This window comes from Schistocerca piceifrons, chromosome 10, assembly GCF_021461385.2.
Source record: "Schistocerca piceifrons isolate TAMUIC-IGC-003096 chromosome 10, iqSchPice1.1, whole genome shotgun sequence".
Classification (NCBI taxonomy): domain Eukaryota; kingdom Metazoa; phylum Arthropoda; class Insecta; order Orthoptera; family Acrididae; genus Schistocerca; species Schistocerca piceifrons.
The window spans coordinates 92,144,195-92,171,866 of record NC_060147.1 but is presented as its reverse complement, the minus strand read 5'-3'; the positions used below and the strand labels follow the sequence as shown (position 1 = coordinate 92,171,866).

Here is a 27,672-nt window from a genome sequence, read left to right as displayed (position 1 = left end):
ACAATATATATACACACACACATGCAAGTGCAACTCACACATGACTGCAGTCTCAGGGAACTGAAACCACACAGCCTATTGTTGACAAAGGCCACTGGCTGAAAGCTTAAGTGTGAAAATCTTTTTGATGTGTCTATCTGCATCTCCACTATATGGTGGGTAGCAACTTTCCTTCTCATAATACTGTTACATTCCATCCTGTATTTTCCATTTACATTGGTAGACCACAGGTTAATGTAATTGCGAGATATGTCAATGTAAATATGAAATGCTTCTATAAGTTTGTTGGATGGGGTTCCATGCCTTATGCACTCAGTCAGTCAGCACAAGGACAGTTAATGCTGTTTGTGGATGATGCTGGAGTTGTTGCCTATATGTGCTCAACTGGAAACAGATCTGGTGATCAACCAGGCTAAGGCAAAATGTTAGCACTCTGTAGAACATGCTGAGTTAAAAGAGTTGTATGTAGATGGTTGTTATCCTTTGGAAAACACCACCTGGACTGCTGTTCATAAATTGCAGCACAACAGGCCGTATCACATGGTTGACAATATGCAATCAAGGTGCACGAAATAGCCACGACAGTGTTTCTGTTGTCATACAAAATCACATCCTTGACCATAACTCCAGGTGTAGATCCATTACATCTAGCATGCAGACAGATTAGTTGCAGGCCCCTCAACTGGCCACACAGTCATCACTGGAACCAAGACAGAACCAGCTTTCATCAGGAAAAAAAAAAAAAAAAAAAAATCTCAACCCTGCCCTCTTAGTGAGCTCTCACTTGACACTACTGAAGTTGCAAATGACGGTGGTTTGAGGTCAGTGCAATATGCACTGTGGGGTGCCTGGCTCAGAGCTATCCTTGAAGTAACCAATTTGTTACAGTTCTTTGTGTCAATGTGGCGCCAACTGCTGCTGTAGGTGCAGTATCATGCCCCAGAGTCAAACAATGAGTGCTATGGTGTTCCTTCTTGGTAGTGCATTGTGGCCGTCCAGAGCACTGTCTTCCTGTGATGGTACACTCTTGTGCCCACCGCGACCGGCAATCGTGTACAGTGGCTACATTTCTGTCAAGATTTACTGCAGTATCACAGAAGGAACATCCATCATCTCATAGCCTTGTCACACACCAGTGAGGTGTTGATAATGACATCTTTGTCACCTTAAAGTCATTCCTGAGGGACATCAGTTCATGATGTCCAGTCTCAAACATAACTAACATTCATGACCATTAAAGCAAACCTGAACTGCATCATCGTTGCACTACTAGCGCCACTCTTATGCAATTTATTTTTGTCAGTGTACTTCATTCGTATGTGTCCAACAGGGCACGGTAGCAATATTTTCCAAAAGCTGCAAGCAAAATTATGTTTTCAGGGATCTGACAGTACAGGGTCAAGATGTAAACATTACACTTTTCCTCCAGCCCAGGAAAATTGGTTGTTTCTTTTGATTAGGTGTGGTCTGTGTTTGGTCTTAGGTGGTTTATAAAAGCACCATTTGTTCATGGGCAGTTCCTGAGAAAACGGAAAATCTTGATTTTTTTTTTTCCTGATACAAAACTACCAATTGTGTGGATGGCAGCTTCTCTAATTTCAATTTTGAAACTTGTTTCAATGTTGTTATCTGTTACCGAGATCCAGAGGTTCAAAGTTACTGTACTTAAGCATGTAAAATATTAAGGCTGATGCATAAATGTAGTTTTAACTTAAGGGGAGTTGGAATGCCCTATCTCGCCAATGTTAAATTTGCTAACTTTGTGTACCTTTTTCTTTGGAACTATTATCTTCAGAACTTTGAAATTCTGGCAGAGGTTTTCAGCATATATTGTGAGCCCACTGAACTAGAACCAATGTTTTCTTTTTGTTGGTATAGTATTTATGAATTTTTTACCATTAAGCCATTTTTTATTGGAAAAAGTATAACATAAACTTCCCTAGTTCAGAGAATAAGCCAGTTCTTGTCATGATTCTAGTTCAGTGGCCTCTTTGAACTGTTTTGCAGCATTTCTGAAAATTTGAATGTTGTTGGTTGAGTGGTTTATGAGATAAAGGTACATGTAACACTAAAAATGTCAAATGCCAGAAAATGCGATTAAAGTAATTTATTATGAAAATTCACAAATACCTTTTATTCTATTATCAAAAGTGTCCAGCAGAGTAATCAGGGTCATCTTCTAGTTCTTCTTCTTCACCTAGAAGCTTTCTTCTCCTTGCTGCCCTTGCTTTTTTTGTATTAAATTCAGCTGCATACTGAGCCTTCCTTACTCGCACGCTGTCCAGAAGCTGAAGACCTCTGATGGTGTTGATACCAGGAGCAATGCCGAGCCTTGCCATGACCTTTAGCCTACCCATATGACCATCATTGAATGAAATAACAGCATCACTGACTCCCCATTTCAATGTTTTTATCCCAACAAATACATTCTTAGGTACACGAGTCCAAATGAGGTTGTTGAACGACTCGTTTTGATTCTGGGTACAACCATGAAGACATTTTCGCAGAAGATCAGGATGCCCCAAGTCTCTATATATTGGTTTAATTACTTCCATAACAGCCAATGGAATATAATTTTTATGGTGATAAGGATCCCCAGTAGCTTGAGATTTTCTATAATTGCACCATGACTGAGGACCATCTGGACAAGCAAAATGTTGAGGATTATCATCAGTTGATGATCGATGTAAATATGTGGCCCATACAGCTTGTCTCATTTCCTGCAAATTATTTGCATTATTTCTTATTGCCATACCATAGTATTGTTGTAATTCATTTATAATTTTATCTGACAGGCGACCTCTAATGGTTTTACCATCTGACAAAATTTTGTCCTTCAGATTCTGTTTCAGTTTCCTTAGACGAGTGCCCATTCGTTTCTGAACATGACCGACACATTCTAGTTTAGTTATTGTCTTATTGACATATGGCATGGATTCTGTAACACTTTTGTATGCCTTGGAGTCCCCATCTCCAAGGAATTTTGTGTAAAATACTCCCCGTTCTTTTTCTGATCTGCTAAACATTTTCACAGCAGCGGCAGCCTCCATGCCTCCACTCGTACCTTCATAATTCTTGCTACATATGTGAGCTGCTTCTATCTTACCAGATGCACAATGGTAACAATGTTTAGTGAGCACTTCATAGTCCAAAACTTTACCGCTGTCCACACTAGTAACAGTAGCAACAGCATTTTTGGATGTGTGACCCCTTTTCTGCCAGGTTCCATCAAAAGCAACAGGGATATCTGGGTTTCCTTCATTTATATATTTTGCTTCACTGGCAGCAGCTTTCATTGATAAATCTGCTACAGACTGAACAGCATCTCCTATCACTTCAGTGTAATTGTCAATTTTAGCAGGTGGAGGTGGAAGATTCATTATGGCACAAAATGTTTGAGCAGCAGTATGTCCTTTACCAATTGCTCTCATTGCATACATTAGCCTGATATTACTCTCAAACAAATTGCTACTGCATGTTTTAGAGCTCCAAAAACAGGTCTCATTTTCACAACTGGCACAAACTATAGCAATTTTGCAGGAAAGTCCTATAGATTTTGTTATGTTCATATCAAAAGAACCTCCACAAAGATTACAACACAAACATTTCTTCATAAACTCAGTAAAAACAGGAAAGTCGACTAAAACATATTGTTCATTAGAAGCTTCATCTGTAATTTCACTTGCACAGTTTGATAACTTCTTTTTTGATGCACTGGTGGGCGTGTCTCCTTCACACATCTCAGCTGTACAAACGTCAGAACTTTCACCAGCATCAACAGGTGCTGAAGCAGAATCACTTGAACAAACGTTATTTGTAAATCTATTACCGCGAAACTTTCGCTTTTTAAATAATGATGCACTCCTAGGCATCGTAGAAACTACGCACTCACCACTGAAAGTCAAAACAAGACAGATAACAAACTCCAAATGAGCGACAAACTAAACTCGAGGCTCAAAACAAACACTCACAGATCAAAAACTGAACAATAAACACAGCTAGTCGTAAAAACAATGGTACCTATGGAAGGATCAAAGATTCTACAACTGAAGAGTGAAATCCACAGCCTTCTATATGTAATGTTTTCGGAAATGCGAAGATTTAAATGTGTACAAATCACAAGATGGGTAACTTTGCTGGGCGCACATGTAATTTTGAAAAATTAAATAAAAATACTTCCAATTGGAATTTCTTAACAAATTTTGCACCATTTTAAGCAGAAAATTTCAAATTAAGTTATAAGGTTAAAAACTGAAAATGTGAATTTTTTCCATTTTCCGGCATTCCAACTCCCCTTAAGTAGTGATCACATGGCAAAGGTTCTGGGGTCACCACAAGGATTCTTTCACCAAACTGCCTTTTCGATCTGCATTTGTTTTACCAATAAAACTTTGTGATGTGCTCTCTCTGTACAATGGGCATGTCATGCTGTTACAGACTGTCTTGACACGCAAATTATTCTGTGGTGGTACAAGGACCTTACAAAAAAAAAATCATTCTTTGTACTTGCAAATCAAACATTGCATTTTTTAGTATATCGTAGGTGTAGCCTGAAGTGAAATTGCTCTGGATGGGGGGTAGTTTTGTTTTAAATTATGCATTTGTCATTTATATGTGTCAATGTATGTAAATGAATTATCAAGACTTTACTGACCTACAAAATTCGTGTTATATAAACAGGTGACGCTACTGTAACAGCAAAAGAATGCTTCTGTTTGACCACAAAAAAGACTGATATGCTCTTCTTTAGAAAACCCTGGAATGAAAGTGGGGAACCGGCTGCCTCAATCCTCACCAAAAATTTTGGGGTGCACACATGTTCACTCTTTTCTGTGATGAAAGAGAGTGGCAGGTGCACAAAGTTGGTGGAAGAGAGAGGAGAGAGACACTGCTAGCAGGACTGAAAGAAAAAGAGAAACGAGACAGTTATGGTGGGAGAGTTGACATTGCATTAAAAGAGAAAGAGAGATGGGTGGTGGTAGTAACAGAGAGAGACATATAAAGCTAGTGGCAGTGAGAGGAAGATACTGAGTGTGAAGGCTAAACTACAAAGAGAGACCAGATAAAAGGATTTATAATGTTCTGCATTAAAAGATTGCGAATATGTTCGCATGTCAGAATTTTTGGTGAGGAAGGCGGGCAAAATGTGGATTGAGGCAGCTGGTTCCCCACTTCTCCGTCTTTTAAAGAGTAGCATATTCACATTTTTTGTGTTCTAACAGCAGCATTTATCAGCTGTGTACAGATTTTGTTATTTGTTTGTATAATTTTTGAAGATGGAAAATTTCATTATTGTTATTAGTACTATTATAATTATTATTGATTACTGAGTCATGTGTAAAACATTGGGGGAATGTGAAACATGAAAGTTCTAGTTTTGTTAACAATGTGATAACTATATTTGGTGAAAAGTCTTGGTGGCACTTTATGAGTTGCACCCAGGACCTTGTGCTGATTGAATGTGATTATTAATAAAATGCTGATGTGAAAAAATGAAACAAACAGTCTGTGACATTTACTATAAAATATATTTTTGAAACAAACAGAACCTTGAAATTGTTTTTGCAAGAAGGATCATTCAACTAGAAAAAAAAGACTGTTACAACAAAGGAACAAGTACTAACAAACAACTAATGAAGGTAAGCAAAAGATCATTTTTACAACTCCAATTTAAATTGATGTACAATCTAACATTTTTCTCTTATTTGTTCTCAAGCTGTTGACAAAGTATGATGCACCAAAATCATAGACCACACTTGTGAGGTTTGCTATATGAAATGATTTCTTGTAAGTTGAAAATAATAATTTTACTACAAGTATTTGGGCTTCAGCATTTACACCACAATATTGTGAGGGATCATTTAAAAGTCCCCTATTACACCAGTGACATTTGTTTATCTGCAAACCTCTGCACTTGTCCATTAGATGCTGCTGCTTGTGCCGTGCTAAATTTGACATTTTTCTGCTGCTGTGCCAGTTGAGACCAGTAGAAATGGTGTGGCGTCTATGTGAAGTTAAATTTCGTGTAATTGTCAGATGGGCCAGTGATAGGTAATCAACACAGCTAATGTATTGAACTTGGTTCAGAAGAAGTTACAGTGAACTCTTCTTTGTCAATATGGTATTGGTGTGGAAGATGAATCATTTGCATGTCTTCTGGTATCTATTATAGTGCAAAAATGTTCTTAACATTAAGAAACAGATACTGTTGTAGCACTAACTCACAATTCTAATGCTAGTGATGATAATGGCGAACACTTCACTGGAGGTGGTGGTGAAAGGGAATTCCAACCTTCTCCTGATAATGTGTCATCAGAATGTTTGATGTTGACGCACTAGAGAACTTAAACAATGATTCTCTGTCAGAAGTTTAAATGCATGTGACAAGCTCCTGAAGGCTAAAAGGAATATTAACAGCATACTGGAGTACGTGCCGAAGAAAATAGAAGGCAATACAGTTTTCAAAGGAAATCACATGCTGTAGTTCAATATCATCAAGCAGTGTGTATTGGTGAAGCACAATAATGCAGTTCTTGTCTCCATTATTATTAATTACAACATTGGACATAGCGAGGAATCCCAGGTTTACAAGATTTACTGGGTTTTATTTGATTTTTTTTTTTTTTTTCAAAAGTTTAGGATAATGTTATATGGCATAACTATGCTCCAAGCACGAAAAGATAAGGATGAAGAAGAAGATGGCTCAAACATTTGTTGCTGACTACAAAAAACATCCAGACGGATTCTGTATGAAACTGTGATCAGAGTCAGTTTAGCTGTGAGCTTTTTTTTCCGAAAGACATCTATCCATGAAAAGGGAGAGAAACACTGTCTCAATATTGGAATCAGTTAACAGTGCAACACAACACTGTACAATCTATGAGGCAGTACCCAAAGAAAAAAAAAAAAGAGGAGTAACATTGCTATGGGCAGAACTAGTGTAGTACACATTTCTACCACTAGGTGTGTATAGTCCAATTCATTGCCAGTTCAGTGCCGCCTGTTTTGTCAACCTAACTTGTTCTGTTCATCTGCTGTGACTGTTTTTTCTAGCTTTGTTTTTTAATTATGGCAAGTTTAAGTGAACAATGTGTAGCTGTTAAGCTTTGTTTTCTACTCAGTAAAAATGGTGCTGAAACTGTTAATTTGAAAACAGCTTACCAAGATGATGATATGGGAAAAACTCAAGTGTACAGGTGGTTTGTTCGATTTAAAAATGGCGACATGTCAATTGATGATGAACATCGTTCTGGGCATCCATCAACTGCCTGAAAAAATTTGAGAGCTTGTACTCCCAGACTGTCGACTGACAACTGATCAACTGTCAGAGATTAGTGGGTTATCTTGGAGCTCAGTTCAGCAAATTTCAACAGAAGATTTGGGAATGAAAAGGAATGCTGGCAAGTTTGTTCCTTGGGTCCTGACTGACAATCAAAAGGAATGTCGAGTTGAAACATGTCATTCTTTGGAACAACAGCGTGAGACCGATCCAGATTTTATGTCAAAGTGTGGTGATGAGTCATGGTGCATGAAAAGGGGCATAAAAGGACATCGATTTGACAGTACTAAAGAAGTTGAGGAAAAAATGAGAGAGGAGCTTTAAACCATTTCTAAATATGACTACAAAAAATGTTTCAAACGGTGGAAGCACTGGTGGGTCAAATGTATTAGTTGTGATGGAAAATACTTTGAACTGGATAAGGTTGTTTTGTAAACAGTTTGAAAATATTTTTTAAAAGCTGTATAATTCTAGTTTCTTTTGGTACCCCTTCATATGTTGCTATGTCAATGGATGGACAATTGACAAACTGAGTCTATACATGCTTCCAAGTACAAAGTTTCAACCCTGTGTGTCAAGGGAAATGGAAAAATGATGTCCCCCAAATGTCTATGCAGACACAAGCAGAAAGAATGCCTGAAGACATTTTTTCCTGTCAGCTCTGAATCCACATTTGGCGACAGTCACTAGTGTTTTGTGGCTCCTGTTATGGATGTGCAAGTACTACTGGAAGCTCCTGGGGGAAGAGATGTAGTTTCAAAAATCATACTACAAAATATGTGCAACCTCCTGTCATTTATTTCTTCAGTCAACACAAAATACATGCAAAGAGAATAACAGATTTTCCTAAACTACATTCTAGGGACATGCAGCCAAAATTGTGACACAGTCTTTATTACAAAAATGCATTCTGTCATTTACAACCAAGTATCTGCTGAAGTATATACACCAGTACTTCATTACACATGGCAGAGTGCTGACTTCGATATTGGTGAACTTACGGATCACTTCAAAAGTGTCAATGACATGTCGTTCAGTGATACTATTGTAGAATGTGCAGGTATGATTTCATCTTGTTGTGACCATTTTATTGAAAATCCTCACATATAAGTATGTTCATTAGAATGCAGATAGATACTTTCCAAGTTAGTTAAATCAGAGGCAGGTAGGAAGTTGAAGGATTTAACTTTGGTTAAAATGATGCTTTTAAATACAATTTTGTAGCAATTAATACTTAAAGGTAGCTCGAAACTGTGACCACAGCTGGGATGCAAACCTGGAACATTACTTACCGAATGAGGTACGCAGAGAAGTTCAAAAAGTATGAGATGACATACCGACACAAGTAAAGCAGTGAGGGTGGGTTGCACACTTTATACCTGGGTATCTCATTTGGTAAGAGACTGGTGGTGAAAGGCAAACTTTTGGTTTCATGTCCTGATGCTGCACACACATTTCACATGCCAGGAGTGAAACATTCATTCTGGAAATTAATATTTTAACTTCTGTAGGCTACTGTGATGCCAGTACATTTTCTATGCTGCACACAGAACTCTGAAAAGGGGATTGCCTGAGCCAGCTTTTCCAATAAAGTCTTGTTAGTATGCAATTTTCCGCATTTCCTTATTACTATTCACAAAGATAATCAATGATAACATGTTACAAATATAAAATTCAACAAAAATGTGTTTCAGTATTAGGAAAACAATTAATTAGTTTTAAAAAAGTATACTTTGACTAATGTAACTGAAATTCTTTAAAGAAACTTTCTTTGGATACAAGTTTCTTTATCTTAATATAAGGTTATTATGTGTAAAAACTTTACTGTTATTTTTGGAGTTCTTTGTTCATACACATTACCATGTATAGAAACCCTCCTGCTGCATTTAAATGAGGTGACAATAGCAGGTAGCATGATGGAAATGAGTGGGGGCATGGGGAGGAGGGGGGGGGGGTTGCTGACCACCTTTTACAGGCAACAGTATAAATGTAAACTCTGTCCATAGACCCCATCGGTACTGATCGGCCACTGTGTCATCCTCTGCCAATTTCGTCATTGGATGTGACGTGGAGGTATGGGGGTCAGCACACCAATCTCCTGGCCATTTGCAGTTTTAGTGATGTGGAGCCCCTCTACTAGGTCAAGTAACTCCTCAACTGGTAGCACGAGGCTGACTGCACTCCGTACCAATCTTCTAACCAAGGAAAAATCATTGTCTGTACCAGAAATCAAACCACAGACTTCCTTACAGCAGTCTAGCACACTGATGCATGCATCTATGGAGGCGCAAAATTACAGATCTCTGAATGGCTTAAACTTTTTCATCTTTTCATTTAGTACTTAAAAAAATTTTGGGATTGATTTTGAAAACATAAACATGACATAAAAGTAAAAGTTATATGGTGTGAATGGATGTGATATCCCAAAGGGCAGGTTCAGTCATCTAATTGGAAAGGTTTCTCCCTATCCTTTACACCCACAGGCACTTTTATTTTACACAAATGAGAGTTGTGTCCGTGGCAGTAATGGTTTCACGAGTTTCCTGGCTGCCGATGGGGTAGGATAAGCCTGTGACAGGACTGGAATAGGAAGTGCTGGGTGGGTGGACTGGGCAAGTCTTGGTACCTGGGTCTACCACAGGCAACAGGCTGGGGCTGGGACTGGGACTGGATTAGAATGTTGTGGAAGTTGGAATACCACTTTAGGAGGGGTGGGAATGATCTCTGGTAGGGTATCCCTCACTTGGGGCATGATGACAAGTAATCCAAGCCCTGGTGAAGGAAGTTGTTCTAGTTTGGGATGGTACTGGGTGACGAAGGGGGGCACTACTTTGTAGCTGGTTCTTGGGGATGTGAAAGCAAATGGTATTACAGACCTGTTTGTGAACTAGGTCTGGGGAGGCCTTGGTGAGACTCTCAGCCTACTGAGGAAGGGAGTTGTTGTCACTGCAGATATGCTGTCTTTGAGTGGCAGGATGCATGGGAGGGATTTTTTGGTGTGGAAGGGATGATAGATGTCTGAACGCAGGTACTGTTGGTAGGTGTAGTGTGGACAGATGGAGCCATTACAGAGGAAGTGGTCAACATCAAGGAAGATGGCACAAGCCATAACAATTGATGGGTGTCCAGAGAAGGAATTGTTGGTCACCTCTACTTGCCCCCCTCAGCAGTCTTCAACCACATTGAAACTTGTGAAGATGATAAAACAGAGCCACCACAGGCATGATGGATAAGTTGATTGGTGCTGAACTCGATCACACACCATTGTTTGAGATTTGCTCCATTGTGCGTCATGATAAAGTTATTAGGACAAGTAGAGAGAGAGAGGGGGGGAAAAAAAAAATACAACTGTCACGTGTAGCAGACTGACCTTGGGTACATTGTGAAGGCAAGTATAAATTGACCTCCCCTTCCACCACATAGCCCAAGTGGTCCAAACTGTCACTTTACTCACAGCCACTAATTACATAACAGAGAACTGTAGAAATGATCTTACGCATTGTCATATCCTTGATAGATTGATTCAGTTCAGTACATGCTGCATGAAATTGTTTTTGCTTGGATATACCCACCAGTCCTTCCTGCAAGAACTCTTCAATGGCCAGCGTCACTCCCTTCTCATCTCCGGTCCAGAACACGTACTCTGCCATGTCTTGTGGTGAATACTGGATCCCGGCATACGATGACAATTTGTCACCCTGTGGACAGTGCAAACATTTTGAAGCATGTCTCTTTTTTCCTTACTAGAAAACATACGTAAATGTACTATCACAGTTATAGGCATGCTGCATCACTGAATTATTGTGCCATTATTACATGAGGAGGTAGGGAAGAAACTTCTCACAATCTGCATGGGCTACCATACACTACAAATATGGGATTGCCAGTTGTGTTGTATGGAAGTGAGGTTTTGAGACACAAAAAGGAAGATGACAGTGAAGTACAAACAGTAGAGGTTAGGTTTTTATGGAGCATAGAAAAAAAAAAGAAATTCTGCTTCACGCCAAGACCCAGAATGTAAATACCAATACATATTTCACCACCTGAAGATGATGGTGTGAACCAAAATACACAGTGGAACAGTAAATGACATAGTCACATTAATGGTAATGTTTTCCAAATGACAGATACTGTTCTACTATAGACAGCATTGAAATATAGCAGCGATATGTTCACTTACTAAGATATCACTACTAACATATTTTTCTTTTCTGCTTTCTGTTCCATATGTAATACATAGAAACCTTCAAAATTGTTGTCAAGCTGTTGATTTGCAGAATGTTTGAATCATAGAAAGCAATAATTTTGAAATTTCAGTTATTTTCTTGATGGGGGTTTCGAAATCCCATTGCGTACTCCAGCTTCCACTTGATTATATTGTATTATCTTTGTAAACATTTAAAGACATTCAACCTAATACTTATCTATATTCTATACTTTTATTTTTGATAATAAAAAACACACAAAAATAGCTCTGCATTGTAACATTTTATGGTAGTTATTCTTGTTGCATCTTTAAACACCCACTCCACACCAGTATTACTGAATGCACTTCAGTCTGTTGGTTCAGAGATCACCTTAAACATTTTTGAACAATCACTAACAATTGTATATACAAAACAGTCAGGCTGTAATGGCATCAGCAGAAAGGCAATGAACCAGAGAGACGAGTGCAAAGGGTGCTTGACTTCTTTTGTCAGGTAGTGTATTTTAAAAATACTCTCCTGGAAATGGAAAAAAGAACACATTGACACCGGTGTGTCAGACCCGCCATACTTGCTCCGGACACTGCGAGAGGGCTGTACAAGCAATGATCACACGCACGGCACAGCGGACACACCAGGAACCGCGGTGTTGGCCGTCGAATGGCGCTAGCTGCGCAGCATTTGTGCACCGCCGCCGTCAGTGTCAGCCAGTTTGCCGTGGCATACGGAGCTCCATCGCAGTCTTTAACACTGGTAGCATGCCGCAACAGCGTGGACGTGAACCGTATGTGCAGTTGACGGACTTTGAGCGAGGGCGTGTAGTGGGCATGCGGGAGGCCGGGTGGACGTACCGCCGAATTGCTCAACACGTGGGGCGTGAGGTCTCCACAGTACATCGATGTTGTCGCCAGTGGTCGGCGGAAGGTGCACGTGCCCGTCGACCTGGGACCGGACCGCAGCGACACACGGATGCACGCCAAGACCGTAGGATCCTACGCAGTGCCGTAGGGGGCCGCACCGCCACTTCCCAGCAAATTAGGGACACTGTTGCTCCTGGGGTATCGGCGAGGACCATTCACAACCGTCTCCATGAAGCTGGGCTACGGTCCCGCACACCGTTAGGCCGTCTTCCGCTCACGCCCCAACATCGTGCAGCCCGCCTCCAGTGGTGTCGCGACAGGCGTGAATGGAGGGACGAATGGAGACGTGTCGTCTTGAGCGATGAGAGTCGCTTCTGCCTTGGTGCCAATGATGGTCGTATGCGTGTTTGGCGCCACAATCAGGACTGCATACGACCGAGGCACACAGGGCCAACACCCGGCATCATGGTGTGGGGAGCGATCTCCTACACTGGCCGTACACCACTGGTGATCGTCGAGGGGACACTGAATAGTGCACGGTACATCCAAACCGTCATCGAACCCATCGTTCTACCATTCCTAGACCGGCAAGGGAACTTGCTGTTCCAACAGGACAATGCACGTCCGCATGTATCCCGTGCCACCCAACGTGCTCTAGATGGTGTAAGTCAACTACCCTGGCCAGCAAGATCTCCGGATCTGTCCCCCATTGAGCATGTTTGGGACTGGATGAAGCGTCGTCTCACGCGGTCTGCACGTCCAGCACGAACGCTGGTCCAACTGAGGCGCCAGGTGGAAATGGCATGGCAAGCCGTTCCACAGGACTACATCCAGCATCTCTACGATCGTCTCCATGGGAGAATAGCAGCCTGCATTGCTGCGAAAGGTGGATATACACTGTACTAGTGCCGACATTGTGCATGCTCTGTTGCCTGTGTCTATGTGCCTGTGGCTCTGTCAGTGTGATCATGTGATGTATCTGACCCCAGGAATGTGTCAATAAAGTTTCCCCTTCCTGGGACAATGAATTCACGGTGTTCTTATTTCAATTTGCAGGAGTGTATCTTCTAAACCATTTCTGTTCTAGAGTGAACTTTGAGAAGTAGAAGGCTACTGAGGAAAGTGGTTTACAGGTCAGTAAACTTCCAACATAGCTCTGGTTAGGGGTACTGGTGGGTGGCTGTTTGTGCGCTGCCATCATACTATTACACACAGGCACCTCTATTACCATAGTCTTTTCTGCTTACGTCAAAATCAATGTACTTATTTTTTATGGTGAAATATTGATTCAGGCTGTGTCAGTCACATCGTTATGGAAGCAATGTACAATTTGTTATTTGCAGTCTACAGTGTGTAAAATTATTTTAGACAACATTAGGTATTATGTTTGTATATGAAGTGTAAATGTACGTCTATAAGGATGAAAAATGAAAGTACCGAAATTTCAAGCAAATTAGCATGCTGACAAAAATGCATGATCAGTCCCAACGTCAATGTGTTCATTTCCAGATGGTAATCTACTGACTTGTTCATTTTGCTACATCTCTAAACTAACTGGTTTTCTTGAAGAAACTAATTCTCTGCTCACCTAACAGGCATTGTGTGCCCCACAATTATTTATTTATTTTTTTTTTTTTAAGGTTTTTAATATGGTTGTTACTCAGCAACTGTACTAGTTTCAACATACGATTTTACATCCAAACCCCTTGAAAATTACTGTTTGGTACATTGACTCAGGTTTCGACGACTACTAAGGGTGTCTTCATTGGAATAAAATTTTGATAAATCCTATAAAATAATCATAATTTGCTTTGGGTCTTTGTCCCACTTCAACGCGGGGTCGGCCTTGTTACTATGTATTTGGCGATCTAAGTGTCAGACGGTGGCCGGATGCCCTTCCTCTCGCCACCCCGAATCCCCCTACGTGAATTGAAAATATCTTCAAAGATGCAAAGATTTTCTGGATTGTACAGCTGTATGTACAAATTTTACGTAATTATGTTGTGTCTAATAGACGGTTCTTATTTCTACCTAATCTGTTTTACTAGTGTGCATTTTCAACGATACATTAAGCTCTCTTCCTTTGTTTTCAAAACAAATATAAACTGTCGTTTTCTCCAGTTATTTATGTTGTAATGTTTCAAAATGGGCACATATCACCACTGTCCGCGGCGCAACTTGTATTGATAGCAATGTAAGCCATTGGGCCAATCTGTCTGATATTCCTAGCTAGGCATAAGTGGCAAAGGCTGAAACGTTTTGTTTTATTTTTTGACTTGAGCATGGCTAAAATCGGACTATTGTTTTTTCGCAATGTAATTTTTACGTAAGTAACCTTTGTACCGCATGTCAATTGCCATCTTGGTTAATGCGTTTTTTTTGTCACACAAAATTTTCTCTTGTATTATTTTATAGGGTTTATCAAATTTTCATTCTGATGAAGACACCCTTATTATGTTTCGAAACCTGGGTCAATATACCAAACAGTAATTTTCAACGGAAAGGATGTATAATCCTATGTTGAAATTTTAGTGAATTGTTTTGACTAACGCAAGTTTTGCCAAACACTCATTTGAAGTACGTAGCGAATTCGTCATTTTGGAGTCCGCTATGCCACGTAACTGCGTTCATTTTTCCGACATTAAGTACTCGCCATTGTTGTAAAATTGATAGAATGTCCGCCTGACAACGTCTTTTGATAAGTCGTTTAGTTTGGTTACTGATATTTTGTCTCGGAAAAGAGATTGTGGTACATTTCTCCTCACGACACACGCAGTGGATAGTTTTTCAACCAATGCCACAAATTGCCTGTACGGTAGCAAGGTTAAAAAAAAAAAAAAAAACTATGGTTTCGCCCGCCCGCCACCCCCCCATTCCCCGGTAACATATCACTGTATTTCTCGATAGCAATGGATTATGGGTTTGCTTTGCTGCTGGAACTCAGTTGCCTTTTTCAGTCGCGTTCTTTCTGCTGCCCAAGCCTTTCTTGTTTGGGAATCCGACCGACATGGCGCAGGGGAATCTCACTTTGTGTAATTTGAAACTGGGAACGAACACTTCGACTCAGTAATGAAAGAAGGTATACACAAATAATATGACAAGATACTCTATTACTTCGTGTTAAACTGCTGGAAATCAATAAGGCAATGAAAACAGGAACTTCGCTACGGGCGCTCGAACTAGGCAACTTCGGAAGTTCCGCGTTGCCATTTTGTAGCGTGTGTGTGTGTGTGTGTGTGTAAAAGAGAGGAAGGGTAGAGAGCGAGAGAGCTACGCGGGACTAGGCACAAGTGCGACATCGGTACGCTTGCAACCAGCCGGCGCTCACAGCGACGGGCCAACTCAGGTTTACGCCAAACCGAGTAAACCGAGTTGCGACGAAAAAACTGAGATAACATTCAACGTTGTTCTGTCTTTTACCTCTGCGCAGATTACAGTTCAATTAACCAACCAGAGCTTCGTGGCTTCCCATCAGCGATTATACGTATACTCAAGAGTGTTACACGAACTACACAGGGCGTAATTTTTGACCTTTCGACTTGCTATTTTGAAGAGACACTTGTGAACCATCTGAAACTTGCTGCATCGATTTTGACAACTGTCGGGAGATCGTAAGGTAGTGAAATTCCCGTTCACGAGCATGACTGCGTGCTGTGGTGCAGGCACCAATTTTGAGTCTTCTGAGATAAAATTTTGAAAGTGGTAATACTCTCGGAATTTGCTGTAATGGTTTGTCGGCGATGTGGCGATCTTAAGGTAGCCATATGCCTCGTGAAATGCATGGCTGGTCGCTGTGCTACAGGCCACAATCAGAAAATTCTGGGTGTGTCATTAGTAGGGATTTTGACAACGATCTGATGATTTTAAGGTAGCCAAATACAGGGTGCAGAGAAAACCCATGTTTTTCACAACTGAATGACCGGGACACGGTTTGATAAAAATAATAAAAACAAACATTAAGTGATAAAGTGTGTATATTTCAAACCTCTATTTTTCGAACCTAATTAATGTCTTGGAGATGACTTCCGTCTTGCCGGATACCAATTTGGATCCTCTCCCGGAAGTTAAGCAAGGCTCTCACCAACATTTCATTCGGCACGGCATCAATTTCCTGACGAATGGAATTCTTGAGGTCATCGACTGTGCGAGGCTTGTTCATGTAGACTTTTGATTTGAAATATCCCCACAAAAAGAAATCGCATATCGACAAATCAGGTGAGCGAGGGGGGGGGGGGGGGGGGGCGGCGGCAGTAAACATCACCGTACCTCGAAATAACGTGTCCTGCGAACATTTGTCGAACCACTTCCACGTATGCTCTCACCGTGAGAGCTGTGGCACTGTCCTGCTAAAACCACATTTCTCTCACGTTCACCTGACGCCTTTCAAGTTCTAGACGAAGAAGGTTGTTTAACATTTTAACGTAGCGCGCTGATGACACAGTAACTGCAGTTCCTTCATATATATGGCCCAACAGTTCCCATCTTTGAAATGCAGCACCACACTGTTACTTTAAAACTGTGGAGAGGTCTTTGGTGTAATTAATGTGGGTTCTCCGGCGCCCAATACCGAAATTATTGACGCAACCGTCTAGCCTACATGAAAATGTGCTCCATCACTCATGAAGACAGTAACATCTCCATCTTACGAAAAATTTAATCCATTACGCGACAAAACTCTCTGCGCTGCACAAAATCCCCTTCACCAAGCTGCTGGACGACCATTATCTTGTAGACCATCACGTAAGATGCGGTGAAGCGAACGACGTGACACACCCAGCGCTACAGCCTGTCGTCTAGCCGATCGTTTCGAACGAGCAAGAACTGCCGTTCTCACTCGGTCTACATTTTCCGGAGTACGAACTAAGCGCGGAAGACCAGGTGGTTTCTTTCTCATCAGAGATCCAGTACTTCTAAACGCTGCAACCCATCGGAGTACAGTATTCCCATCAGGCACTGCGCCTCGACGTCCATCTCTAAAATTTTGACGCAAAAGACGTTGCACTGTGACTACGGGATCACTGTTTCTAAAGTACAGGGTATCCACAATGAGACTCCAACTTTTTAATATCCTACATCTTTCTCATATCAGATGGTGGACCTGTGAATCCTGAAGAGGGCAGACAGAGCAACTCAACAAGTTTGTGGCGTGCAAATTTGTGGAGCTGCAATCAATTGGTTTAGCAAAATGGAGGATATGAAGGAGCGTGCACAAGTGGTCTGGTGGTATGCAGAGACAAAATCGGCGACCCAAGGGCAAAGAAACTTTCGTCAAGTTTACAACAAAGCGCCGCCGTCATTCAAGACTATAAAGAAGTGCTGTGACCAGTTTTTGGCTACTGGGAGTGTTGCGAAAGGACACGGTGGTGGTAAACCTGGGATCAGCGAACATCATGTGGAACAACTGCGGCGGTCATTAGAACAAAGTCCACAGACGTCAGTACGACAGGCAGTCATCACGAGGCAGAGAAAATTCCTGACCCCCGGGCATGGGAAGCGAGAACGAAAGTGCTTCATCAGCGATTACGTTTGTACGCATATGAAGTGCGCGTTGTGCAAGAAATCAAGCCTGATGATTGACCACAGCGAGAAGAATTTGCATGTGTGATGCTAGATCGCATTGCCACGGACGAGACATTTTTATCACGCGTGATGTTTACTGACGAGGTAATCTTTCACGTGTCTGGAGCTGTCAATCGTCACAATGTGCGCATCTGGGGATCCGAAAATCCACATGCACCTAGGGAACACATGCGCGAAAGCTAATGTGTGGTGTGGTTTGATGATAAATCGTATTGCTGGGCCGTTTTTCTTTCAGGAGCCGACTGTGGATGGATCCGTCTACCTGGACATGTTGGAACAATTTGCCGTGCCACAGATAACAGACATGCAGCCAAATGTGATGTTTCAACACGACGGTGCGCCACCCCACAGGAGCCTTGATGTCCGAAAATTTTTAAATGACACATTCACGCAGCTATGGATTGGCCGTGGAGGTCCAATTCCTTGGCCACCACGTTCTCCCGTAACCCCCCTCCATTTTTTCTTGTGGGGGTATGTGAAAGACCGGGTACACGCTACACCGGTAAAGGACCTGCAAGACATGGAACAGCGCATAAGAATTGTCAACTCTGTCACAGAACAGATGCTCCGCAACACGTGGCACGAAATCGATTATAGGCATGATATTCTTCGCGCTATCCATGGTGCCCATGTTCAAGTGTACTGAACCGTCCACCTGTGTATGAAAACTTGATAAGCTGCTGTATGATGTTCCTGTATTTGTTCGACAAAAAATTGTGTTTCCTCTCAGATTTTATGAGTTCAAACGTTGGAGTCTCATTGTGGACGCCCTGTACTGCTCGACAATGAAGACACGATGTTCTACGTTCCAGCGCTCCATAGCGACTGAAACTGCATTGTATGCGCAATCTTCCGACATTCATTCAAGATCAATACCCCTCTCGTCTTCGCGTACTAGCGGTTCGAAAAACATGCGTTTCACCTGTACTACAGCTCGCTTCCTCATCATTTCCCTGTCACTTTTGAGTGCTGTGACGCTAATGTTCTCTATAGCCCCACTTGTAAATAACACTTATCAAACGCTTCACGAATTTCAAACAAAATGAAACATAGTAATTCTTTACAGACGTATGGAAAAACTAGTAGAAGGCGACCTCGGGGAAGATCACTTTGGATTCCGTAGAAATATTGAAACACGTGAGGCAATAGTGACCCTACGGCTTATCTTAGATTAAGGAACGGCAAACCTACGTTTCTAGCATTAGTAGACTTTGACTGGAATACTCTCTTTGAAATTGTGAAGGTGGCATGGGTAAAATACAGGGAGCGAAAAGCTATTTACAATATGCACAGAAACCAGATGCCACTTATAAGAGTTGAGGGACATGAAAGGGAAGCAGTGGTTGGGAAGGGAGTGAGACAGGGTTGTAGCCTCTCCCTGGTGTTATTCAATCCGTATATTGAGCGAGCAGTGAAGGAAACAAAAGAAACATTCAGAGAAGGTATTAAAATCCATGGAGAAGAAATAAAAACGTGGAGGTTCGCCGATGACATTGTAATTAGGTCAGAGACAGCAAAGGACCTGATGTGCAGCTGAACGGAATGGACAGTGTCTAGAAAGGAGGATATAAGATGAACATCAACAAAAGCAAAATGAGGATCATGGAATGTAGTCGAATTAAGTTGTGTGATGCTGATGGAATTAGATTAGGAAATGAGACGCTTAAGGCAGTAAATGAGTTTTGCTATTTGGGGAGCAAAATAACTGATGATGGTCGAAGTAGAGAGGATATAAAATGTAGACTGCCAATGGCAAGGAAAGCGTTTCTGAAGAAGAGGAATTTGTTATCATCGAGTATAGATTTAAGTGTCAGGAAGTCGTTTCTGAATGTATTTGTATGGAGTGTAGCCATTTATGGAAGTGAAACATGGACGATAAATAGTTTAGACAAGAAGAGAATAGAAGCTTTTGAAATGTGGTGCTACAGAAGAATGCTGAAGATTTGATGGGTAGATCACATAACTAGTGAGGAGGTATTGGGGAGAAGAGAAATTTGTGGCACAACTTGACTAGAAGAAGGGATCGCTTGGTAGGACATGTTCTGAGGCATCAAGGGATCACCAGTTTGGTATTGAAGGGCAGCGTGGAGGGTACAAATCGTAGAGGGGAGCCAAGAGATGGATACACTGAGCAGATTCAGAAGGATGTAGGTTGCAGTAGGTACTGGGAGATGAAGCTTGCACAGGATAGAGTAGCATGGAGAGCTGCATCAAACCAGACTCAGGACTAAAGACCACAACGACAAAAGTAAGGTACCGCAGTTTTAAAAATCACAGTGAGTGACGTCCCGTTATGTGAGTGTAGACCCGACTAGGTTCAACTCGGGTTCGGTGGGCGCGATGGCGGTAAACTACAACCTCTCGGGAGGTCCTCATCCACAGTGGCGGCCGCCGCCCGCCGCGTGAACGCAAATTGAGTTAGTAGCAGTCTAGCTCGGGTTGACTTGCAACCCCAGTTAACCCGATTAGCTAACTAGAGCTGACCCACCTCCAGCAGCGGACAGTGGTACTCACCGCGGTCTCTGGGGGCGCCCTGCGGCGCTGCTGTGGCGGCATGGCGGCGGCCGCAGCTCGCGACGCCTCCTGGTTATTCCCCGGCTGGCGCGGCTGCTGCTGGGGGGAATCCCCGGTGACTGCGTGCACGCCCAGCTGCGGCAGGCTCAGCTCGACGCGCGTCCGCGTCGAGGGCGTCGCCCCCACCGCCGCCTCCCCTTCCGAGGTCTTGCTCAGGTGCGCCACCACGCGCCCGTCTTCACGCGCTGCACACAGAACAACACTTCACCTAGTTGAATTGGCTACTCACCTGCTCATCTACTGTCCCATTTGTTCACAACGTCCTGAACCAATACTCCCTAGTTTTGGATCGGTAGGAAACATCCGTACCCAAAGACTGGAAAGTTGCACAGGTCACACCAGTATCCAAGAAAGGTAGTAGGAGTAATCCACTAAATTGCAGGCCCATGTCATTAACGTCGATATGCAAGATGATTTTAGAACATACACTACTGGCCATTAAAATTACTACAACACTAAGATGACGTGCTACAGACGCGAAATGTAACCGACTGGAAGAAGGTGCTGTGATATGCAAATGCTTAGCTTTTCAGAGCATTCACACAAGGTTGGCGCCAGTGGCGACACCTACAACGTCGTTGTGATGCCTCGTGTAAGGAGGAGAAATGCGTACCATCACGTTTCCGACTTTGATAAAGGTCGGATTGTAGCCTATCGCGATTGCGGTTTCTCGTATCGCTACATTGTTGGTCGAGATCCAATGACTGTTGGCAGAATATGGAATCGGTGGGTAATACGGAACGCTATGCTGGATCCCAACGGCCTCGTATCACTAGCAGTCGAGATGACAGGTATCTTATCGGCATGGCTGTAACGGATCGTGCAGCCACGTCTCGATCCCTGAGTCAACAGATAGGGACGTTTGCAAGACAACAACCATCTGCACGAACAGTGCGATGACGTTTGCAGCAGCATGGACTATCAGCTCGGAGACCGTGGCTCCGGTTACCCTTGACGCTGCATAACACACAGGAGCGCCTGCTATGGTGTACTCAACGACAAACCTAGGTGCACGAATGGCAAAACGTTATTTTTTTCGGATGAATCCAGGTTCTGTTTACACCATCATGATGGTCGTATCCGTGTTTGACGACATCGCGGTCAACGCCCATTGGAAGCGTGTATACGTCATCGCCATACTGGCGCATCACCCGGCGTGATGGTATGGGGTGCCATTGGTTACACGTCTCGTTCACCTCTTGTTCGCTTTGACGGCACTTTGAACAGTGGACGTTACATTTCAAATGTGTTACGACCCGTGGCTCTACCCCTCATCCGATCCCTGCGAAAACCTACATTTCAGCAGGATAATGCACGACTGCATGTTGCAGGTCCTGTACAGGCCTTTCTGGATACAGAAAATGTTCTACTGCTGCCCTGGCCAACACATTCTCCAGATCTCTCACCAATTGAAAACGTCTGATCAATGGTGGCCGAGCAACTGGCTCATCACAATACGCCAGTCACTACTCTGGACGAACTGTGGTATTGTGTTGAAGCTGCATGGGCAGCTGTACCTGTACACGCCATCCAACCTCTGTTTGAATCAAGGTGGTTGTTCTGGGTACTGATTTCTCACGATCTGTGCACCCAAATTGCGTGAAAATGTGATATGTCAGTTCTAGTATAATATATTTGTCCAATGAATACCCGTTAATCATCTGCATTTCTTCTTGGTGTAGCAATTTTAATGGCCAGTAGTGTATATTGTGTTCGAACATTATGAATTATCTCGAAGGAAACGGTCGACTGACACACAGTCAACATGGGTTTAGAAAACATCGTTCCTGTGATACACAACTAGCTCTGCATTCATATGAAGTGCTGAGTGGTATTGACAAGGGATTTCAGATCGATTCCGTATTCCTGCATTTCCGGAAGCCTTTTGACGCTGTACCACACAAGCGGCTCGTAATGAAATTTCGTGCTTATGGAATGTCGTCTCAGTTATGTGTCTGGATGTAGAAGGCTACTGCTGTTTATGTCTGGTCGCTGCGAACAATGGGTATCTTACAGTGTAACAAAATGGTTTAAATGGCTCTGAGCACTATAGGAGTTGAGCACAGATGTGATCAGTCCTCTAGAACTTAGGTTAGTTAGAACTATTTTATCCTAAGGACATCCATGCCCGAGGCAGGATTCGAACCTGCGACAGTATGCGCCTAGAACCGCACGGCCACGCATGTGCCAGCACTGTACGACAAAAGCGAGCTTTGTTCCACTCATACTGCGTCTCCCTCCTCGGCTGCCACTGTGATAGGAGGCGTTGGGCAAAGCTAGCTCCTTACTTCTGCCTGAGAATACGTTCAGGATGTTGTGAACGGAATATACTTTACACCTACATCTCCACTGTCTGCACGCTTTACTGCAGCAAGATGTAGGGGATGGTGGGATCGGTGTATGCAAGAATACAAAAGAGGACATTCTGGTACCATAAAGAATCCAGTAGTTTCCAGTTAACGAAAAGTAGCGGCACATAAAGAAGATCTTTCTTTGCGTGTTTATCTTGGACACACTTCGTAACCACTGTGACAAAACAGGTAGTAATTCTCCATGAATTTTCGATAATCTTTGTTAATTACATATTGTCACTCAAAATAATGCAAACATATCGACTTTTTATGTTGATGATGATTATAAACTACATATGCGGACGAAACTTTTTAAGGATGTCACCATTCATTCCTAAAAAACATGGCATATAAAATAGTTTGATGACAACAAAGAATATCAGTTATAATAATGCAAAGTGGACACACGTGGTGTCCTGAACATCTCAACCGAAGCAAAGTTTTTTCAGGTAGATCTACATCGCCATTACTGCTCTGCTGTTCCCGCTACGTCAGCTAGCAGGCCCAACTGCACAACGCAATTGTCTGACTGGGAATTCCCCTACACTGCCCACAACAATCACAGACCCATCTGACAGCTTAAAAACACTTTCCACACTAATCAACAGATTCCGAGAAAAACTGTCTGAACTCATTTTTACATTTGGCAATTCGTTTACTATACGCGCAAACTAAGTTGACATGCAGCACATTAGCTGTCATTTATTTGCAATAGTGAACTCAAAAAAATTTACATGAGAATGAGTGCCAGTTATCATCATCATAAAAAAAAAATCTATATGTCCTCGGTATTTTCAGTGACAATATGTAATTAACAAAGACTGAAATGGATAAAAAATTCATTGCAAACATAACACACAAATACGTATTTAATAACACTATAATTGTCTAACAGCCAGGCAACTGAGTGCAATTGAGAAAGGGAAGTACCAGTAAAGTCAGGCAACTGTAACTTCGCACGCCGACTCCCTGTATCAGACCGGTAACTGTCGGGAGACTTCGTGTCGTAAGAATTTGCAGTTACTCGTTGACACGTTGACAACTGCGCCCGCACAGACTGCTTTGTTGCTGAGCTCTGCAGTCGATGTGTTTTGTTGCGTCACTACTTCGAAAATGAGTCGTGATGTCGCTGCTGGCCCTCCCCGCGGGTTATCATCCACTCCAGTTCGGAAAAGGAAGGCGATTTTTCAGGAGTTGGTGGAAGCTCAAAACAAAGTTTCCTATTGCATGCACTGCATACTAGCGATACATGGAGGCGGACTTTATCCCGCGCAAAATAAATAAATAAATATATATCCCTGCACACTCCGCTACACAGGGGCCAAGTAATAACTCTCGGGTAGTACTTCTTCATTTACAGTACCGCCAATCTCAGCAATCAATCCTGTGCTCCACTTCACTGTTTTCTTGGGTAACTGAAGAAGTTACTCCAGGTTCCTTGCAGGGTATAAGTACGAATCCAAAAAATATTGGAGATCCCTATCGCCTTGTGCCAGTTTTGGTTTTGCACAAGCACTAATCGTGTGTGGAGGAGGAGGAGATTAGTGTTTAACGTCCCGTCGACAACGAGGCCATTAGAGACGGAGCATAAGCTCGGGTTAGGGAAGGATGGGGAAGGAAATCAGCCGTGCCCTTTCAAAGGAACCATCCCGGCATTTGCCTGAAGTGATATACGGAAAACCTAAATCAGGATGGCCGGACGCGGGATTGAACCGTCGTCCTTCCGAATGCGAGTCCAGTGTGCTAACCACCTCGCTCGGTGTGTGTGTGTGTGTAGGCTGCCAGCCAGGCGAAAGAGAGCTCGTTTGCCAACATTTGTTTATGGCCATAGCTGTGTTCAAGTGTGTGACTTTACATTGGGTACGGAATGTCACGCGGAAAGTGCACATAACTGGCAGACAAAAATTTCCCTTCAGTTTTTTCAGCCTAAGGCTTAGTCAAACAAATGGTTAAATGGCTCTGAGCACTATGGGACTTAACATCGGAGGTCATCAGTCCCCTAGACTTAGGTTTCAGTAGTTCTAACTAACCTAAGGACATCCATGCCCGAGGCAGCATTCGAACCTGCGATCGTAGCAGCAGAGCGGTTCCGGACTGAAGCGCCTAGAACCGCTTGGCCACCGCGGCCGGCTTAAGGCTTAGGCAATAACTGAGGCGGGTGGCCGAGCGGTTCTAGGCGCTTCAGTCCGGAACCGCTCTGCTGCTACGATCGCAGGTTCGAATGCTGCCTCGGGCATGGATGTGTGTGATGTCCTTAAGTTAGTTAGGTTTAAGTAGTTCTAGGGGACTGATGACCTCAGATGTTAAGTCCCATAGTGCTCAGAGCTATTTGAACCAATAACTGAGGCATTTGTAGGGGAACGTGTGTAATTCTGGGAAGCTAGACTGTCGTTCCAATTCGTGTTTTCAAATATAAGAGGCGATCAAAAAGTTTCCATTCATTGTACGTACAGTCCAGAGGAGGTATGCCAGTTGGCCAAAATCGCCGTGAGCACTGAGGCAATCATCCCGCCGATGCAACACATTGGAGATATCCGTTTCGTGAAACACCGTATGCTGCTGCGTGAAGACGTCCGTGAACTGCCTGCTGGACGTCCTCGTCCGGCAGGATGCGTAGGCCCTTGAAAGCTTTTTTTTTTTTTTTTTTTTTTTAAAATGGGCGTAATAATATATAAGAATGATATACAGAAGAATGGAAAAGAAAATTGAGAATGCGCTAGGTGACGATCAGTTTGGCTTTAGGAAAAGTAAAGGGACGAGAGAGGCAATTCTGACGTTACGGCTAATAATGGAAGCAAGGCTAAAGAAAAATCAAGGCACTTTCATAGGATTTGTCGACCTGGAAAAAGCGTTCGACAATATAAAATGGTGCAAGCTGTTCGAGATTCTGAAAAAAGTAGGGGTAAGCTATAGGGAGAGACGGGTCATATACAATATGTACAACAACCAAGAGGGAATAATAAGAGTGGACGATCAAGAACAAAGTGCTCGTATTAAGAAGAATGTAAGACAAGGCTGTAGACTTTCGCCCCTACTCTTGAATCTGTACATCGATAAAGCAATGATGGAAATAAAAGAAAGGTCCAGGAGTGGAATTAAAATTCAAGGTGAAAGGATATCAATGGTACGATTCGCTGATGACATTGCTATCCTAAGTGAAAGTGACGAAGAATTACATGATATGGTGAACGGAATAAACAGTCTAACGAAAACACAGTATGGGTTGTGGGAGTGAGTCGAAGAAAGACGAAGGTAGGCGAGAAACTTATCAATCCTGATGTTGATCACGAAGTAAAGGAATTCTGCTACCTAGGCAATAAAATAACCAGTGACGGAGGGACCACACCAAAAACAGACTAGCACTGGCAAAAAAGACATTCCTGACCAAGAGAAGTCTGCTAATATCAAATACCGGCCTTAATTTGAGGAAGAAATTTCTGAGGATGTACGTCTGGAGTACAGCATTGTATGGTAGTGAAACATGGACTGTGGGAAAACCGGAACAGAAGAGAATCGAAGCATTTGAGATGTGGTGCTATAGACGAATGTTGAAAATTAGGCAGACTGATAAGGTAAGGAATGAGGAGGTTCTACGCAGAATCGGAGAGGAAAGGAATATGTGGAAAACACTGATAAGGAGAAGGGACAGGATGATAGGACATCTGCTAAGACATGAGGGAATGACTTCCATGGTGCTAGAGGGAGCTGTAGAGGGCAAAAACTGTAGAGGAAGACAGAGATTGGAATACGTCAAGCAAATAATTGAGGATGTAGGTTGCAAGTGCTACTCTGAGATGAAGAGGTTAGCACAGGAAAGGAATTCGTGGCGGGCCGCATCAAACCAGTCAGTAGACTGATGACAAAAAAAAAAAAAAAAATCGCATGGGGAGAGATTAGGACTATAGGCCGGGTGCTCGGGTGTCTCCCACTTGACCTGGCCTAACTCGTGCGTTGCGACATTTCCCATATGGGGACGCGGCTTATCGCGAAGCACCATTCCACAATGGTGGTTTTCGACAGACACACTGCCCTCCGCACATTCTTCATTCTTCGGTGGACGATACCGGTGCTTGTCCTTCAGCAGCTAAAATAAGAATAACAACACCTTAAGATTTCCGCACACACGCCAGAAGGACACCAATCCCTTGCGTATACATCGTGGTCCATTGATCGTGACCGAGCCAAATATCTCACGAAATAAGCGTCAAACGAAAAAACTGCAAAGAACGAAACTCGTCTAGCTTGCAAGAGGAAATCAGATGGCGCTATGGTTGGCCCGCTAGCTGGCGCTGGCATAGGTCAAACGAAGATCAACTACGTTTGTTTAAATAGGAACCCCCATTTTTTATTACATATTCGTGTAGTACGTAAAGAAACACGAATGTTTTAGTTGCACCACTTTTTTCGCTTTGTCATAGATGGCGCTGTAATAGTCACAAACATTTGGCTCATAATTTTAGACGAACAGTTGGTAACAGGTAGGTTTTTTAAATTAAAATACAGAACGTAAATGATGTTCGTCAACCTCAATGCATTTGGCAATACGTGTAACGACATTCTCCTCAACAGCGAGTAGTTCGCCTTCCGTAATGTTCGCACATGCATTGACAATGCGCTGACACACGTTGTCAGGCGTTGTCGGTGGATCACGATACCAAATATCCTTCAAGCTTCCCCACAGAAAGAAATCCGGTGAACGTGCGGGCCGTGGTATGGTGCTTCGACGACCAATCCACCTGTCATGAAATATGCTATTCAATACCGCACGCGAGCTATGTGGCGGACATTCATCATGTTGGAAGTACATCGCCTTACTGTCATGC

At 42.7% G+C, this 27,672-nt stretch overlaps 1 protein-coding gene across 2 annotated transcripts in view; it reads right to left on the bottom strand.

Moving 5' to 3' along the window:
- The window catches only part of LOC124718993, a 661,726-nt gene that overhangs the window by 29,196 nt on the left and 604,858 nt on the right, over positions 1-27,672 (bottom strand). For both annotated transcript variants that reach the window (XM_047244663.1, XM_047244664.1), the window contains 2 exons: positions 20,439-20,683; positions 10,852-10,977 (listed from right to left, as the gene is read on the bottom strand). In XM_047244663.1, coding sequence (XP_047100619.1) covers positions 10,852-10,977; positions 20,439-20,683 — 371 coding nt within the window. The remainder of the gene's footprint in view (positions 1-10,851; positions 10,978-20,438; positions 20,684-27,672) is intronic.